At 38.0% G+C, this 19,447-nt stretch overlaps 2 protein-coding genes across 2 annotated transcripts; one reads left to right on the top strand and one right to left on the bottom strand.

Moving 5' to 3' along the window:
* Window positions 1-412: 412 nt before the first annotated feature.
* fam177a1 (family with sequence similarity 177 member A1) lies at window positions 413-5,456 on the bottom strand. Its single transcript, XM_052145131.1, has 5 exons — window positions 5,347-5,456; window positions 4,798-4,974; window positions 3,297-3,363; window positions 3,069-3,166; window positions 413-615 (listed from the first exon to the last, which is right to left on the bottom strand). The coding sequence occupies exons 1-5, from the start codon at window positions 5,413-5,415 to the stop codon at window positions 415-417; spliced, it is 612 nt and encodes a 203-aa protein (XP_052001091.1). The 5' UTR covers window positions 5,416-5,456; the 3' UTR covers window positions 413-414.
* A 1,368-nt stretch (window positions 5,457-6,824) lies between these two features.
* LOC127656690 (F-box only protein 33) lies at window positions 6,825-15,079 on the top strand. Its single transcript, XM_052145129.1, has 4 exons — window positions 6,825-7,396; window positions 8,894-9,004; window positions 9,851-10,518; window positions 11,650-15,079. The coding sequence occupies exons 1-4, from the start codon at window positions 6,978-6,980 to the stop codon at window positions 11,913-11,915; spliced, it is 1,464 nt and encodes a 487-aa protein (XP_052001089.1). The 5' UTR covers window positions 6,825-6,977; the 3' UTR covers window positions 11,916-15,079.
* Window positions 15,080-19,447: the final 4,368 nt, after the last annotated feature.

Below are 19,447 nucleotides of genomic sequence, written 5' to 3'. Positions count from 1 at the left end.
GTTTTCCCATCTAACCATTGATACTACTTTCAAAGACTCAATGTAATCAGTAACATTGTAAATGTCTAATATTATAACTGTTTATTATTCAACAACACCTTAAAGATCCATGCAGTTAGTGTTTAGTAGGATTGTTAGGTGTTTATAATTAGCAAAATGTACAAAGAATTGTTGTAGTGACAAAAAGGATTTTTCATTAACAACTATCTACTAATGTACCGAAAGGTTTAACGTATGGCTTTATAAAATGATTATTAAAATAGTTTTGCATTTAAAGCAGAACTATTGTCAGCTATGCATCAACATGTACCTTCATGTTCAAATTCAATTTCATATGTTATAAACTAATCTAGCAAACCTTGTACTTATGTTTAAGGTCAAATCATATAATATGAATTTCAATATAACAGTATTTTAGGAGGGAATGGGGGCAGGCACTTTATTAGCATCAGGTGTTGTATGGGATTCCTGTTCAAGTTCAAAGGACATATTCACGAAGGAAGCAGTTGCCTCTGGCTGCTCAATCTTTGGCTGCTGGTCTTGCTGATTATGCTGCTCGTCAAAACGCCGCTCCGCCGCCTCAGAGAGCTGGTTCTCCTCTTCTTCCTCTTCCTCCTGTGGATTACACGTATACAGGTGAATCTGGGTCTCAAAGAGTTTAAAAAATGTTGGTCATAACATGCATCACTTCCTAAGGCCTCAATCACATGCTAATGAGTGAAGCTCACAAAAACCTGTCCAGATCAAAAACATGACCAGGTCACATTTCCAGATCACTTTTTTTTTTTTTATTAAACTTTTTGCATTGGCACATTTCTGTTTTTTAATTTATTACGTCTGGAATGTTAGATCCAGTCTCCCATTAGACCTCTCTTTCTGTCAGAATATATCCAAATATCAGATTTTCAGAAGTTTATTGAACCATATTAGTTGCAACGGTCTCAAAGCTCAGTCTGACCAACACAATTTCAACAAGTGTTATTATTCAGAGCAAAGACAAAGGAAAATGACTGCTTCACAACACTGTCCTTGAAATGGAGACTACTCTTTATAACTTTTGAAGACAATACAACACACAACATTAGATTAAACAAACAAAAAAATAATAATTATGTAGTGCAAGAAACAATATAAAAAAAAATTAAGAAATTAGTCAATATGAAATAATTAAAGAAACAAAGTACAAGACAGATATAGTTTGCCCTCTTGAAGCCTCAATTTGCCATTAAAAACTCATAAGATAATCAGTCGTCATGGACTGCACCAGATTTGGCAGTTCTTGCTGTGAGATGTTACCCCCCCACTCTTCCACAAAGGCACTTGCAAGTTCCTAGACATTAATGGGGGAAATTGCTCTAGCCCTCACCCACCGATCCAACGGGTCCCAGATGTGCTCAATGGGATTGAGATCCGGGCTCTTCACTGGCCAAGGCAGAACACTGACATTCCTGTCTTGCAGGAAATCACACACAGAATGAGCAGTATGGCTGGTGGCATGGTCATTGTCATGCTGGAGGGTCATGTCAGGATGAGCCTGCAGGAAGGGTACCACATGAGGGAGGAGCATGTCTTCCCTGTAACTTACAGTATTGAGATTGCCTGCAATGACAACAAGCTCAGTCCGATTATGCCGTGACCGCCCCAGACCATGACAGACCCTCCACCTCCAAATCGATCCCGCTCCAGAGTACAGGCTTCGGTGTAACGCTCATTCCTTCGACAATAAACATGAGTCCGATCATCACCCCTGGTGAGACAAAACCGCAACTCGCCAGTGAAGAGCACTTTTTGCCAGTCCTGTTTGGTCCAGCGAAGGTGTGTTCGTGCCCATAGGCGACATTCTTGCTGGTGATTTCTGATAAGGACCTGCCTTACAACAGAACTACAAGCCCTCAGTCCAGCCTCTCTCAGCCTATTGCAGACAGTCTGAGCACTGATGGAGGGATTGTGTGTTCCTGGTGTAACTCGGGCAGTTGTTGTTGCCATCCTGTACCTGTCCCGCAGGTGTGATATTCGGATGTACCGATCCTGTGCAGGTGTTGATACACTTGGTCTGCCATTGCGAGGACGATCAGTTGTGCTTCTTGTCTCCCTGTAGTGCTGTCTTTGGCGTCTCACAGTACGGACATTGCAATTTATTGCCCTGGCCACATCTGCAGTCCTCATGCCTCCATGCAGCATGCCAAAGGCATATTCACACAGATGAGCTGGGACCCTGGACATTTTTCTTTTGGTGTTTTTCAGTTGAAAGGTCTCTTTAATGTCCTAAGGTTTTATAACTGTGACCTTAATTGCCTACCGTATGTGAGCTGTTAGTGTCTTAACGACCGTTCCACAGGTGCATGTTCATTCATTGTTTATGGCTCATTGAACAAGCATGGAAAACATTGTCTAAACCCTTTACAATAAAGATCTGTAAAAATTTTTGGATTTTTACAAAATTATCTTTAAAATACAGGGTCCTGAAAAAGGGAAGTTTCTTTTATTTGAAGGCGTATGCTTAAAAGTTTGAAATTAGCTTTGTAGACAAAAATATAACTGTGCCACCATATTAATTTATTTAATTATAAAATTAAGCAGCCAATAATTTCCCAACATAGATGGGCACTAATTCAATACAGTTTAAAAAGCATCCCAGGGTGATACCTCAAGAAGTTGGTTGAGAAAATGTCAAGAGTACATGTCTGCAAACTCTAGGCAAAGGGTGACTACTTTGAAGATGCTAACATAGTTTTGATTTATTTAGGATTTTGTTTAGTCACAACAAAATTCCCATAGTTCCATTAATGTTATTCCATAGTTTTGATGACGACTATTATTCTAGAATATGAAAAAAAAAAATTTATTATAATTTTTTATTTTTTATCATAAAAAATGAGTGTTTCAAAACTTTTGACCGGTAGTATATTTTCTTATATATATATATATATATATAACGAAACAGGTTTCATCAGATTCACTGCGGCATATACTAAAATTATACTAAAAGTGTAGGTGGTACTGAACAACATCACATTTCAGTTGGTTAGTAAATGTATGCAGAAAAATATTACACTAGTGCACATTACCTCCTTCTTCATCCTGTGGTACTCATCAATTGCATACTGATATTTTGGAGTTGTGATTCCAAGCAGTGAGGCCATTTTCTCCCCAAGATAGTCACAAACTGAAATATTATAAACAAACAAAAATGTCTGAGATTTATCACAGCACTGTCTATGAGAACTTATATTTTGGAATAATTTGTATGCGATTGCATTATAATAAATATCATAGACTGGAAAGAGTTTTCTTACCTGAGATGGTAGAGGTAGCCACTTTCCACATTTGGAACCAGACGTATGGACCCCAGGTCAACTTTGCCTAAAATCAGAGATGCATACTTACTATAAGCTGAATATGTTCAGATAAAAAAAAAAAAAAATACGCAACAAAGCAAACAAGTACACTGGTGGCCAAAAGTTTTCAATCCTATGGAAAGAAATTGGTACTTTTATTCACCTTGTATAGTCAGGAGATTAAGTCAAGTCAATTTTATTTGTATAGTGCCTTTCACAACACACATCGTTTCAAAGCAGCTTTACAGAAGATCAGGCATTAACTGATGATAAAACTGTAATGTCATTAATGTCGATGAATCATCATTGTGTAGTTTGATAAAATACGATTGTTAATCGTGTTTAAAAATAATTAATTAAATAATAATTGTATTAACCCCAGTGAGCAAGTTGAAAGCGACTGGAGATTAATCACATGAAAAATGACTATTACAATTAGATATTTTTTTTCAGAACTTCTTAAACTACTTCAAAGAGTTCTCAGCAAAAAATCCTCCACGTGCAACAGTGACAGCTCTGCAGATTGTTTGCATTCTAGCTGTCAATTTGTCCAGATACTCAGGTGATATTTTACACCACACTTCCTGTAACACTTGTTGGGCATTTCTCACACACCTTACAGTCTAGCTGATCCCCCAACAGCTCAATAGGGTTTAGATCTATAACATTATTTTCCAATTATCTGTAGTCTAATGTCTGTTTCTTTGCCCACTCTAACCATTTCTTTTTTATTTCTGTTTCAAAAGTGGCTTTTTCTTTGCAATTCTTCCCATAAGGCCTCCTGAGGCATCTATTTCTCAAACTATAGACTCTGATGTACTTATCCTCTTGTTTAGTTGTACATCTGGCCGTCCACATCTCTTTCTGCCCTTGTTAGACTGTGAAGACTGTAGTTGTACACCTTTGTATGAAATCTTCAGGTTTTTTTTTTTGGCAATTTCAAGCATTGTATAGCCTTCATTCCTCAAAACAATGATTGACTGACGAGTTTCTAGAGAAAGCCATTTCTTATTTGCCATTTTTGCCCTAATACTGACCATAAGACATGCCAGTCTATTGCATAATGTGGCAACTCAAAAACAAAGACAACGTTAAGCTTAATTTAACAAACCAAATAGTTTTCAGCTGTGTTTTATATAATGGGAAGTGATTTTCTAGTACCAAATTAGCAATTTAGCATGATTACTCAAGGACAAGGCGTTGGAGTGATGGCTGCTGGAAATGGGGCCTGTCTAGATTTGATAAAAAATTACTTCTTTTTTTTTTTTTTTTTAAATAGTGATGGTGCTGTTTTTTTTGTTTTTTTTTACATCAGAAATGTCCTGGCTATACTTTGTGATCAGTTGAATGCCACTTTGGTGAATTAAAGTACCAATATCCTTCCGACTCAGCGAAATCGGTACATTATTCCAAACTTTTGGCCGCCAGTGTATATGTAAACTGATCTGATTCCACCCACCGGATCAGGTGTACTTAGAGTGCTCTTTTTCTCTGATTCTTCCTCCTCATCATCTGTACTGAACTCCTCCATGGTTTCACCACTCGCAAAGTAGATTGTTCTGCGAGGAATCTTTGGCTGCTTTTTCCCCAGATCTCCAAGTTCCACACTTTCAAACTCTTTCACAACATTAGAGCTCTAAACCAACAGACACAACAACACATTTTACCAAGATCAATACACAATGTTGCTACTTGATAACCTTACTTGCTAGTGTCACTTGTATCACGATTGATCATTTTATTAGGAAATGTACATCTAATGTTAATAGACAGATAGCTCGATATGACCCACATATCATACAGACATAATACAAATGTAATATTTTAATGAGTGTAAAGGGCACATTAGTCACTAAACACATATTATACGCATTATACATTACAATACAAATGACAACAAACGAACTAGTTTCTTTGGTAGACAAAGATGAAACGAACAAGGAAGTAGAATAATGTATCTCTCCTGTAGTCAAACCCCACTTACTACCTTTAAAAAAAATAACTTTACCTTCTCTGTGTCCATAGTTTGCCCTAGAGACACGTTGACGTTTGTGAGATACAGTGACAGTTCAGCCATGTCTTCTTTTGTTTCCTTCAAGCTCGCTCAAGCATTTCCTCCTAACGGCGAAAAACAGGAAGTGACGTCATATATAAACAAATTTTACGTAACATATTTAATTGGAAAACTTATTCAAACACTCAAACACAGTTTATACACTGTAAAATATGCAACAGACGTTCCCAGAAATACAAATGAACGTCGATAAAATTATTTCACCCGGTAGTATCATGTACTAGTGTCAAGCACTTTGGAGTACCATATGTCCATTTATGCTCCATTTAGTTTATGATGTTGTATCAGTTAGGAGACTACTTTTAACCCAGCTAAAAGGTGTCTTAAAATATTGACCCTAGCGCAAATGGCGATTGGTTAGAGCCCATAGAATGTACACTTTCTCTTAGTTTTCAAACTTTATGATGCCAACCACCCCTATATGATGATCCCCATTGTGATTGGCCCTCTTCCTAAAATATAAAGGCTATATAAAGAGAAATACTTTGGCTGTCTATCAATATAAAATATTATTGTATTCAATCTTATGATTAGACTTTAGAAAGCAGGAGCAACATGTCAAGCAGCACTGATAATGACACATTTGGTCAAAGTTATCTCTTTTTAGTTCAAATAAATAAATAAATATTATTTCCGGAGACTCCCTAGTACCCCCTTGAGGTCCTCGGACCCCAGTTTGAAACTTAAACATTAAAAAAAATAAAATTAAAAGAAAAAACTTGTTATATAACTACAAAATTGCATTAATCTTTCGGCATAATCACAGCTGACACTGGCATTTTTTGCCCTATAATTTCACACATTTACCAATTCATTACCTAAAATAACAGATAATAAATTACACTTTTAGACAACGGTTAATAGTCAGGATTTGTGTACACGTGTGAGATTAATTTTGCTCAATGTGATTAATCCTTGACAAATATTATAATTTCCCACAGATCGTGAAACTGAAAAAAGCTTGCTACGCTCTCTTTAAAACATACATGTAAAACTTCTGATTCTAAATGGCAGCCTTATTTGGGCCTTTTCGGGTTTAATATCATGTTTATTTATTTATATTATTTTGTAATTGTAGATATTTTATGTTTTAATTGTTTTTCATTAATCTGATTAAATTGAAGTACAACGATTACTGTAAAAAATTATAGCGCCCTCTCTCGTGCATTCAGTATATGGCAAAAATAAGGCATTTTCGGACGAAACCATTATCACCGCCTTGAGACTGAATGTGAAATACACGAAATATAGAGTTAAATTAACATTACCAAACAGAATTACATTCTAATACTATGTAGACTTCCAAATAATTTCCTCTTATTTTATTTCAGCTCTCTATGTACAGATTATATCATGGAAATGCCCCCCTTCCCCATTCTGAAATGACAGTGGACGGATCCAGTAGTATTGAAAGCAAAGCTCATCCTCGCGCAGTTATTTGTTTTCAACAATCACCGCATCAGCGGAGAGGCAAGAGGCCAGATACATACGGGAAAGGAGAGGCACGGTTACGTTACATAACGGTTGCGTTTTTAACCTTCATTGAATCTTTCTAGCCTCTCGCCATGGCTCTGTGCAGCAGCGTCGGAGCCTTGGCGTTACCCAGCGAGCTTATTGTTCACATATTCTCCTTTCTGTCAGACCGCGATAAACTGCGGGCCTCGGCCGTGTGCTCGCGATGGAGGGAGTGTCTCTTCTACCCCGCGCTGTGGACGGAACTCAAGCTCTGCGTTGGCGGCGGAACAAACGGTGGCGGCTCTGGCTCGGAACAAACCCCGCGGTTAGAGTTCCTCATGCGCAAGTTCGGTTCGTTCGTGCGGGAACTGCAACTGGAGTTCGCCCCGGTCGAGGGCTGTTTTAACCCGCTGCAAAATGGAATGGATCCCGTCGAGAGCGACCCGCAGTTTGCGGAGCGCTGGAAAGATGCTATGGGCACTTATTTGGATCAGGTGTCGTGTGTATTGGGCAGTCTGCGAAATAACAGGTGAATGGAGCTCGGAATGGGCGATTGCTTGATTTGTTGTTATTGCACGAGCGTTAAATCTCTCTGTCTGGTTTGGTTTGCTTTGCTTACATTTGCCAAGCGCGAGCGCTTATAAACAAACCCTGCGGATTACGTAACGCTCTCATGTCTTCCTTGTTTATGAAGCGTCGCATGGCTGCCTGCTTTGTGTGTAACCAAACCGTGATCACCTGCAAGCCGTTCTTCATTGTCTTTCTATTGAACAGAATGTTTAGAATATGTCAAAGGGTCATTGACAAATAAGGTTGTCCGAGATGATAAAAATTAGAAAAATCTATTTTAAAACACGTGTCAAATTCGTAGAAGTATAATATATGCGACAATGTTGGTTTAAAAAATATATATACGTGTAACGTTATCTACATTTTTTTTTAATTACTTTAAAAATATTAATTGTTGTAAACATCAAGTAAAAGGTATTACAATATTTTCCTTGCACAATGAATACACATGGCTTTGCACAACGAATTATTAATTTAAACAAATATTTTGAAGTCGTTTTTCAAGGTTCACATTAAAAAATGTTCTACAAATATTATGAATTTGAGAGTCATGAATATAAAGACGTTTCCTCTGGTTACTCCATTTGAGCTGAGCAAAATGTTCCATACAGTCATGAGGGTGTAAAGGGGTCACATGTCACAACAGAATGGCTATATGCATGTTGGTTACACCACCTGACTTCTATTTGGTGGACAAATATTATAAAACATTTATAATATTTTAAAACAAAATAGTTCTACTACTATTTTCATGAAATAATTCTTATAATAAGATATAAATAACTATATAAGATTGTTCCAGTCTACTTATGACAACATTTTAAAATTTCAGCTTTTAATGCTCTTACAGACTATTTTTATTTTTTTATTTTTTTTACTTTAACCACAGACAAAAATATTGGAATAACTTTGAACTCCAACTTTGACATCGTATTCAAGTTATTGTTTTGTTAATTGCATTTTTAATGTTGAACAACTAACTGGAACTATTAAAAAAAAGGGTCACATTGACCCTTAAACAAGATTTGTTCTTGATGTGTTTCATGCTTTTCATATAAGTTATTGTCATAAGTCAGGCTTCTGTTTGTATTAGACTAGAGGGCTTAACAGCTTTTGACACTTGCTGGTTATGGCCTTTACACAATAGGCTTTAATGTGAAAATATAAAGAACAGGAAAAGGAGCTGAATGTAGGTGTTTCCTGAAAATGCTCAGTACCAGTGTTTTTTGTGCCATTCTTGATTTGTATTGTCATGTATGAGCCTGATGGTTGCACTGTTCAGTTTCATTTGTGTTTGACATTTCTTTCAGTGTGCTCATTTAATGGAAGTAATTATACATTTGTGCACCAAATTAACATATCGTATAATGGGAGTTCTGAAATCCATCAGAATAATTACTATATATACTGTACATTTTACTACAGAGGCTCATTATTCTGCTTTTTCCTTTTATAGAAACCTCCAGAAGTTGAGTCTGTATGGTGATACGTGCATTCTCCAGGATGATGGCATTTTAGACGGCTCTTACCTAAACCAGGTTGACCAAGGGGGCAAGAAAATAAAAGAGTGAGTTACATAGCTACCTTCAATTAATTACGAATACCTTATTTACGTCTTCCAAGTCCTGGAACCCTATTTCAGGAGTCTAGCTTTGAAAGTATTCAGACCTTTTTGTTAGTTCTAGATAAAGCGAACTCCGTCAGTCTATAATTATATTTGGAATGGAATACTAACATACTGCACACTATACTTTATAATGTATACTGCCTACAATTTAATTTCTTGTGAAACGGTATGCAACAACAATTTCAGACTGTATGACTGTAGTATGTCACATGATGCCACTATGTTGCTTGTTTAATTCAGCAAGCTGTAATTTATGATCCTGAAAATCAAAATGGATTTGCATTGAATTAAATATGGGATTTTTGATCATGTGAAATGTCCTAACGTTTAGTGGTTTAAAGGTGCACTCAGTATTTTATTTATATGACATCATGAACTTACACTGACACCTAGCGGTGTGGATGCAGCATCATTCATATGCAATAGTTTTCAGGTACCAATGTAATTGTATAAATTCACTATTTAGTGACAGCCATGATTAATTAAATCCATTAGTGAAAGTGTCCAATAACATTGCAGATAATGAGAATTAGCAAGTAGTATTTGACTGGTCATGTAATTCTAACATGTCAGCTTTTATAAGGTTACTGATATGTCTGGAGTCTTTATCTCATGTGAGTGCTCATGATTTTATACATATTTCAAAATTCAAATTAATTTCTTTAGAGGTAAAGCTTTTTTAAATTGGTAAAAAAAATTACAGCGTGCACCTTTTAAATATTGCATAGATGACACTTGTTTCATAACATTCCTAACTTTTGAACTTCTCCATCATCGGTCTTACAGGATCCAGCAGCTCTTTGAAGAGATCCTTTCCAACAGCAGGCAGATGAAGTGGCTGTCTTCTGCATTCATGATTGGTGTGGTGACCCCTTGCTCTCTAGCCTCTCTCTCCAACCCCAGCACCAGCTCCCTCGAGCACCTCAGTCTGATAGATAACCAGCTGCCCACCCTGATCTCCACCGTCGAGGTGGAAAGGCTCGTCAACCTGCGGTCTTTGTCTCTTGACTTCTGCGACTTCACCTCCGACATGTGCCGTCTCCTTGCTGGCATTGACCGAGCACCCCTCCATCGCCTCTCCCTCTTACTCAACGGCACTGCTTTGAATATCAAGCCTCTGGATGTTACAGCGGCTGAGGACGATTGGAAAGCCTTGGTCCGTCGCAGCACAAACCTACGTGTGTACATCATTGGCATGGACGTGAGCAGCCAGGACCTTCTACGCATTCTTAAGCCCAGCTTGCCCCTGGAACGTATCCACCTGGACAGCTACAGCACACTGGTGACAGACGGTGTTGTGGAGCTTATCTCGCAGCAGTACCACAAAACCATCACCCACTTCATCTTGATGAGAGATGACACTGGATTCCCTGACCTCAGTGTCAACCGTAACGAGGATCCACTGGTTCTGCTCGCCTGGCGCTGTGTACACCTAGCAGTCTTGATCATTCATGGTAATTTTATATTTTTGTTCTCTTTTATTTGACACATTTTAGCCATTTTATCACATTTAGTTAAACTTGCAGTATGTCGTTCCAAAACGGTATTGCTTTATTTCTTCCATGGAACACAAAATGAGATGTTTTGAAGAAATTGTATCTATTTCTTTACCGTTCATAGTGACCACATCTGTCAAGCAACAAAATTGCCTGGTTAAATTCTGATTCACATGCTTTCAATTAGATATTGATTCATGCGGATATTTCAGTTACAATATCCATTTGCTTATATAAGAAATTCTCTCTTTGTTATTGTTGTTAACTATACAGGGCTCCTTACCTTCTAAGTAACCCTTTTAGGTACAATTCTTAAATATTACTTTTACATGTTATATTTTCATCAGTTTTTCATCATTGGTCACATTTTATGAAAAATTTAAAAATTCAGTGTAATCCTTCAATAAATGTCTTGAAATGGCATATATTCATATATGCCAGTATACATACATGCATACATATTGCTATGTGTGATTACATTTTCCTTTTTTTGTTGTTTTTAATAAACAACTGACTGTAAAGAACAGAAAATGTATTAAGAGACATGATTCAGTGACAAATGTATTGCGTGGCTCTCATCATTGGACCTACAGAATGAGTTAAACCAAACTTTTACTCTCAAAATGCATTAAAAAGATCTTGCTGCTGAACTTCTCCACTATATTATTCAATCACTGGTCAGTGAAATTCAAGATGTGAACTGTGTGTGTTAACATGATTTTAGTGTGATAAAATCACTTACTAACCTTTTCTGTATAAAGTTATAGCCAATTTTACTATGCTGCCATGATGATGTAATGTCAACAAACCCATAAATGATTAACAATTATGATTTAAACAACCTTACAGCATAATACAATGTACAAATAATACATGAGACTTAACAGAGGAATTAATGTAAGTACTTTTATTCAATTTTAAGCTTTCTGCCTTTTAAACCCTCCATAAATTGGCACCATTCACTTCCATTGTAAGTGCCTCACTGAGAATTTTTTGTGGTAATCAAAATTATGCCACAAATTCGGTCGTTGAGCTCAACTTGTATTAAACCTGGAATATTCCTTTTAAGTTGTTTAATTTGCTCTGCAGGCTACACTGTGTGGTCCCACAACCTGGTGGCCATCTCTCGCTTGCGTGGGTCCAGCCTCAAAGTCCTTGAAGTGTCCGAAGAGAGCATCGACTTTGACCCAGATCAGTCGGTGTACATCGAGGGTGACCCCGTCCACAACCTAGTGAAGGAGGTGTCCCTGGGCCTGGGACGAGTCTGGCATCCCTCCCTGGACAACAGCATGGTCCTGAACGAGCCCTCTCAGCACTTCCACCGTGAGATGCAGAGCTTCAGCGCGGGCATGTAGGACACTCCAGGGCCCCGTTACCAAATGCCCTACTCTTTAACCCTGTGCTTGGTGATCTTTCACTTAAATGGGCTCTTCTGATTTTACATATTGTTTTTTTTTAATTGCTTTTTTTTTTCTTGAAGTGTAAATTACTCCTTTAAATGTGCTGTGTTTAATCAGTATTAGCTCTATATTTATATCTATATCTATATATCCTGCTTATTACTAGGAAAGTATAGTTGGGTATTGGTTTAGTAGTTAATGAGTGAATGGTAGAGAAGGGGCTTTTATACAGCTAGCTTAAAAGTTGTACGGTGAGTTGTCGAATCTCTTGCTTTGTCCGTTTGTTGGTTTCCCCTAGAAAGAGTGGAGTTACCTCAAACTTTCTGCGGCTCCTTCTTGGCTTTCGTAACGACGAAATCCCACATTCTCGTTCACCTTTTTCAAAGGGAGACTAGTCTTCTGGCCGAGGGATCGCTGATCCACTGTAGTTATGACCCTTTCTCTTTGTTTATCAGTGTGTAAGTGTTGTTTGGAAGTGAGGTTTGGTGGAAACGACACGTTTCGGGACATAGATCCCCCTGGTTTTTTCACCTGGAATTAGATTCACCTCTGCTGGTGAAACCAATCGTAGAGATGTTTATTCTGGTGTTTAACGCCTGCATGCTGACTGCCCTTCAGCACAATATCTGGGCCCAGCCATAGGTGTTTGTTTTCTTTGTGTGTGTGTTTTGTTTTACGAAGTCCTTCCCGTCTGTCTCAGGTAGGCAAAAATTATATGACAAGGAAGATGAAGAAATGGTTATGATATTTTGGTGAGAGTGAAAACAATCAGATGTTCCGTCAAGTTTTAATTGTTCTTCTCGAGTCACAGTTGCCTTGAAACTCCCACCCTTTTTCATAATCAATGCTCTTTAGGCTTGGATTAAGTCTGTTCAGTGTTAATATGGATCATTCAATGCATAATTCCTAACAGAAGTAATCCTCATTGGATCACAGTTGAGAGTGAAAAACTCTGAATGGACTGAATCCAGGTCACAGAATTTCATCTGTAAAACATTAGAATGGAGGGAGGCAGAAAATTGCTTGTTCCATATCTCAGGATTCCTGCACTTGCAGTACTTTTCCAGCCGTAAGCTTTTGTTAAAGCTGTTTGTTAAAAGGGTTGGCACGCTCGATGGGCAAAATGTTGTAGATTTCTGGAGACGAGAGAGCTCTTCCAAAAGAATGCGCTTTTGAAGTTGCTGGTTTTTATTTATAGCTGTCTGATTTCCCTAGATTACTCTTTAAGAATTGCAATTCTCGGTGTGTTGTTTGCTTTTACATATATTGTCTATATTGTTTGCTTTTTAAAAAACACAGTTGAGGGAAGTTGCTTGCATAGTCTTAAGTGAATGTCAAACTAAAGTATTTTTTTGAAAGTGGCAGTATTTTTGCTTTGCAGAAGACTCCTCTTTAGAAAGCATACCTTTATTTTCGTGTGCTTGAAAAATTAAGCAATGTCGAAGACCAGAGTACTTTTAAAACCATTAAAATGCCTCGTGAACTTAACTCTGTCAGACCTAAGAACTTCCTGTTTTGTTGGCGGTATAGACTACCCGTTATCTAAGCCAAACCAGGTTCGAAATGGAAGCATTGCTCAATCTTCCTGGAAGATCTGCGCTTATGACAAACGTACAGCCAAAGCGAACTATTGCAGCGTAAAATCGATATGCAAGTGCATTGGGGGACAACCTAGCAATTCGCTTATGATCTTGTTGTTATCGGTGGGCCAAAAATGGGTTTGAGCAGTTAACCAATGAGACAATAGCAACTCTTGGCACATGAAGGCCTGGATGTTGTGTTTCTATGTAGATAAACATAATTCTACACTTTTAATATGTGAAGCAGAGTTCCAGCTTGACTAAACATTTACAGGTTAACCTATTTTGGTACCCATGTCAACATTAGTGAAAATGAGTGAGTCTTTCGCATTATTTGTGGATTAAAATAATTAGAATGAACCACAATGCTGTTTTCAGGTGCGTTGGCATAGGTACCTGACACGCTGTAATGGACTTTGTTGGAATGCTCGTATATGTGTGCCAGTAATGGGATTCTGTAATTTAATTTTATTTGAAAGTCCCATTTCTACTTGGTACAGCACCAAAAATGAACTAGATAAGTGCGTTCCTAATTTGAAACTTGTTTGTTGTATATTGATTTTGCTGAACAGTGGATAACGACTGGAGTCGGTGGAGACAGTGTTGGTCAGTCTTTACAACATGTTACACACTGCTAAAGCATTCATACCGTGCCTAAACCCTGTAAAGCTTTCATTTCAAACCTTTGTCATTTGTACGTCCATGGTCAACCGAGTTGATGTCTAGCGCAGCATATGACAAGGGATACAAAGACATAGCATTTTTAAACTGTCAGTGTTTTTCTGTTGTTTTCATTTGTCTGCGTATATGTGTGTAGTGTAAACGTTCAAAAAGTGCACACATCAGAGAAGGGGGTGTGTTATATACAAAGTGTACCACTTTCTCAACAGTGAACAGAAATCAGCCTTTCTCAGGGTTTAATGTTAGATGCGTGGAGGACAAAGGAATACCAATAGCTCAGGCCTCTCACCGCGAAAGTTTCCATAAAGAAAAATCTGTTCAGCAAAGTCACTGGATTTCACTTCTGTCAGCGCGACTGCACCAGCTGCCAAAGATCACGGTGATACAACTCTCTTTTTCGAAGTGCCCGCATGCTGGCAGAGGGCGGGGCCAATTGCTAATCGGCCGAGATGTACTACTAGTATTGTATTATGACAGCTACTATTAGATAAACGTACTAACGGAGGGGAGGTTGAACTTGTGCGGCAGTCCACAGCTGTGCTGTGGCTTTTGGTCAACGCGTTAGATCTCTCTTACAATGCACCTGTTTCACTGTGAAGAGTGAATGTAATTTAATCTGTTGAAAAATCAAGGTTGGTTCTATCAGACCTATAAGCTGCTATGAGACATGTTAGGAACATTCCACTGGGGAGTTAAAAACAAACTAAAATGGCCAAATGTCTGCATGAAATTATTTTTTTACTCATTTTGTTTTTGATCGGGTGAGGTCGGGATCTTAGAAACAGCATACGACTGGTCCTACGATTAAATTCTTGAGCCATTTGTCAGCGCATGTACCTCATGGAGTTTTTTTTTTTATTCTCAAACGATTAGACCAGTTGTTGGTTACAACTCGACCCTGAAGTTTTTCTTTGTTTTTACTTTCTGAGACATTACATGCATTTCACAATCTTTCATAGTGAAGGGAATGCTCAACAGAGGGCTGCTATGAACCCCATCGGAGAGAGTCAGTGTTACAGTTGCCTGTACAACATTTTCCGATAGCTACCTTACTGATAAATGACCTCATTGCAAGCCTTCAGAGGTGGTAAAATGGTGGAGTTCAGGATTGATTTCTCGCCTTGGGTAACTTTCATGGTAAAACAACAGTCTGAGATGCCACTTTAGGTCATATATTAAGCTCAACACGGGCCTCTTCTTTCTCTCTCTGGCTGGCTTGCGTTTCAGCAAAGTCAAAAACTATGCAAATGGAATGCATAAGATCCAGTGGCTCTTAATCTGTTTTCTTCCTTTTTTCTTTTCCTGTCACTCAAATGGAGATACCCTAACTTGCAATGATACTTGGCCTTATTATTGTTATTATTATTGTTTTAAGATCTAGATTCTTCGGAAGCCAACTCAGTTTCAGGGGCGACCGTGGGTTACAGACATGGTCTCTGTGAGACTGGCCAGCAGGCCCCAGTTATAAGTGGTACGAATGTTGTGCATTTGTTTAAAATCAGGACAGTTTGCTATAAAGAAGTGACCATCATGGGGCACGAGCAGTGCAAAGACCATGCTGCTACCTTATAAACTTAACGGGGAGTTAAATGAGATAACATAACTCGCATATGCGTATATACATCATCGTATATACTTTTATGCAACATGTCCAGATTCTATTTATGAACATGAATAAAGTTTATAAGCGTTGTTTTGCAGAAATGGTTTTGCCATCTTAAATGTTTAATATTTGGACAGGTGTGAACTGTCTACTTTTTTGTCTCCGGTGAGCACATAGCATTGGATTTTATATGTACATCTGCAAACAAGAAGCACTCTGGCACAGGTGTGAACATGCCAGGTGGGAAGATTTTAATGAGATATATGATCTAGAGGTTCCACGTTAGAAGGAAAACCTTTTGAAAAAAACGTAACTGACAGATATTGGGTAAACCAGTCGAATGTTGATTTGAAGTAATGTTGAACGAATACATTTTCTTTTAATCGGTAATAAAAGCATAAAAAAAAAAATCTTGCCTCTTGTGTTTTCATACAATTGCATTAGTTTTACAGTTTTTATTCATGGTGGGACAATGTGTGTGTGTGTGTGTGTGTATATATATATATATATTATTAAAGTCTTAAAGTAAATAGGGTCAACTTTAACTTTATCATGCAAAATACATTTATTATATGTTCCTGGTCTTGTGCATTATTCTTCATTGGGTTATATTCTAGATTAATTCAAAGAGCTCTATTTTTGGAAGTGTGCGAATCACAGTGCTACATGCTATTAACATGTGCAGCGACTTATCCAATTTTCGTGAGATCGCTAATTCTAAGCGCAATTTTCGTGCAATTGGCCGTGGATTGGATTATTTCCTCTATCAGTGTGTGTTTGCACGTCAACTGGGGTTTATTGTGTGTAAATGAATTACGCAATATGCTGTTTTCCTGAGAAATTGGTCAATGCAATTAGAGGTTTCAAAAGCACGTCTGTTTGCGGTGCTAAGTCTAAACTCTGTTCCTGCATTTCAGTTTGAAGAATCCACCAGCAGATGGTAATAAAGTTAATGCCCAAACTCCGAAAATATAGTGGAACAACAAATTATGTAGCTGTTTTATGAAACACAAATATTTAAGAGATTTGTGTTTAACTATCTTTAGTTCATGATTTATTTTCTATTATTTTTTATAATTATATTTACAATCTAATTTGTATTGGTATTTTTCCACCTGTTGTCGTAGAGTGGTTAAGTTTGCAAAAGATGCTGGTGGAAGAAGTTAGAGTAAAAAGTTTGGATTTGGTATGATATTTTTAACCACTTTATTTGTATTATATTTTGTAACTTGAATTCATAAATAATTTTGGTTGAATTGTTTTTTCATGGTTCAATAAATTAACTTTTTCACAATCAAAGTTGACTGGTAGAAGTTAAGTGCATTCCGATAGAATCCCTGTTACAGTTTTTCTCAATTGTTTACAGACTAAAAATGGAACTTGAAACGCAATCACCGAAACCTGAAACACGTGTACCAAATCCCTAAACCAATTCTGCAATATTGCAAGCACAATGCCTGTTTAAACTCCGTTTTCAAATCTATATCACACTTTTTACAAAACACTACAGTTCTCTACATTAGGCACAACATTTAAAATTAAAGTATCTTTAGTCCCTCATGCTAATCACAATACCAAGCTCTATACATCAATAGGCAACACCCACTCCTCACAGGTGTAAACACTAGTTGCTGAAATGTTCACTCAGAAATCCGAGCTTTAGCGCTATAAGCTGTTGTGGAGGAAATGGAAGTCAATGGTAAAGCAAGAGCTAGAGGTGCAGGAATGAGCGGAATCTGCAATCTGATATCAGTAGCGCTTCTTGTATTCAATCATATCATATTTGTGGATCTTCTGCAGAACTGAGTGATGGCTAGGCCATGGTGGAAGACATTTACATTTATGCATTTGGCAGACGCTTTTATCCAAAGCGACTTACAGAGCCCTTATTGCAGGGACAATCCCCCTGGAGCAACCTGGAGTTAAGTGCCTTGCTCAGGGACACAATGGTGGTGGCTGTGTGGATTGAACCAGTGTCCTTCTGATTACCACTTATGTGCTTAGACCACTACACCACCACCAGGTTTTTACATCACCACCAGGAAGACACTGGCTGTTCACACCAGAACAGGAGACCGCTATTGTGAACATGGTGGTGGCACACAATACCTTTTAGACTACAAGAAATCCAGAACCACATAATTGCAGACACAATACTCACAACACAATATTCAATAACATTCACCAGGTGGGCTTGTCTACATTGGACCATGTAATACAGTGAAACTGAATCCGGAAGAAACTGGTCGACAGGGTGCCATCTGAGTGAAACTCTGAGAGGGTTAAAGTACAGCACTATGAATATGTGCAAATAATAACTATACTGTGAATTTACTATCCTATCAGCACTGTATAGATGCATTAAAATACTGTAATCCAGTGTATTGTGCCTCACCATATTGACTGCTCTAGGTATATTTCACATATTGTCTTATCAGTTGCAGAGAGTCTTGGAGCTGGATGCCACTGCAATTCAGAAGGTTTATATATACACATTGAGGCTTGCTTCAACCTAACCAATAGAAGTGGACGGGGATGGAACATTATTTGCCATTGTGAATGTCCCTGGACAGCGTGGAGGGAATATCGCCATGTGCGCAGCCATTAGCCAGCAAGGCGTCCTCCATCACCATGCCATCCTTGGTCCCTACAACACCGCCCTTCTCATCACAATCCTGGACACCCTACATAGCATCCTCCTTCCAGCCAAGCAGAGGGGTGGACCAGTGCAGCCCAGGTACGTTGTCATCTAGGACAACATGAGTTTCCACTGGGCTGCTCTGGTCCACAACTGGTTCATTGACCACCCACAATTTGTTCCATACTTCTCACCATATTCCCCATTCCTAAACCAAATTGAAGATTTTTTTTTCAGCATGGCATTGGAAGATGTATGACCCTCTTCTCCAGTCAATGGAGGATGCATGTGGTGAAGTTTATGTGAGAGCTTTTGGCGGCTGGATCAGATTATTTCCCAGCTGTTTAGCAAGGAAGAAATATCGCTTGTGATGTAGATGAGGTGCTGTGGCCAGACCAAAATAGGATGCAGCCCAATTTCTTCTAACATTTTGCATGTCTGTGCTGAGTTTTGAAAGAATGAGCCACTTTCATTTTTGCACAGAAAACCCTTTCTTACTGAATGTTTTTCCTAGTTTTCTACTGTTGGGTATGGAAAGTGTTCATTTTGGAAATAAATTAAGTTTATTGTTACTGTATGTTATTTGTGTGTGTTTGTATATTTGAGTAGGTACACATTTCTGTAACAATCCTTTACAACTGGCTACAGTGTAACACTGACAATGCAAAAGGCATAAACCTACTGCTGGGATATTCATAGTAGTGTTTTGTGTTGAGCACATCAGTGTATTGTTGGTTGGTAGATGGATCTATTCATATGACGTGTGTCATTTTGATGCAAAAAAAAAAACGTTTTGGAAAGAGATAAATCAGTTTTTAATTCAGTGTTTGATTTTGCTGGAGATTTGTAGAATTTTGTGTTTACAGATTTGGGAAAATAGGCCAAAGATTCAGCAAAAGTGCATTAACAATTGGGAAAAACTGTAATACTAGCCATGATTTGTGTCCGTAGATGAAAATGGTTAATAATACTTACATTCTCTATA

This window comes from Xyrauchen texanus, chromosome 16 (genome assembly GCF_025860055.1).
Source record: "Xyrauchen texanus isolate HMW12.3.18 chromosome 16, RBS_HiC_50CHRs, whole genome shotgun sequence".
Taxonomy (NCBI): Eukaryota; Metazoa; Chordata; class Actinopteri; order Cypriniformes; family Catostomidae; genus Xyrauchen; species Xyrauchen texanus.
This window is presented reverse-complemented; position numbering and strand designations above follow the sequence as displayed.

Excerpts from the sequence above, each read along its gene's own strand:
- fam177a1 (XM_052145131.1), bottom strand. The coding sequence starts at position 5,415 with ATGGCTGAACTGTCACTGTATCTCACAAACGTCAACGTGTCTCTAGGG. Across the intron at positions 4,975-5,346 it reads AAACTATGGACACAGAGAAG|AGCTCTAATGTTGTGAAAGA; the intron begins GTAAAGTTATTT and ends CTGTTGGTTTAG. Across the intron at positions 3,364-4,797 it reads CTCTAAGTACACCTGATCCG|GCAAAGTTGACCTGGGGTCC; the intron begins GTGGGTGGAATC and ends CTCTGATTTTAG.
- LOC127656690 (XM_052145129.1), top strand. The coding sequence starts at position 6,978 with ATGGCTCTGTGCAGCAGCGTCGGAGCCTTGGCGTTACCCAGCGAGCTT. Across the intron at positions 7,397-8,893 it reads GGCAGTCTGCGAAATAACAG|AAACCTCCAGAAGTTGAGTC; the intron begins GTGAATGGAGCT and ends TTCCTTTTATAG. Across the intron at positions 9,005-9,850 it reads GGGGGCAAGAAAATAAAAGA|GATCCAGCAGCTCTTTGAAG; the intron begins GTGAGTTACATA and ends TCGGTCTTACAG.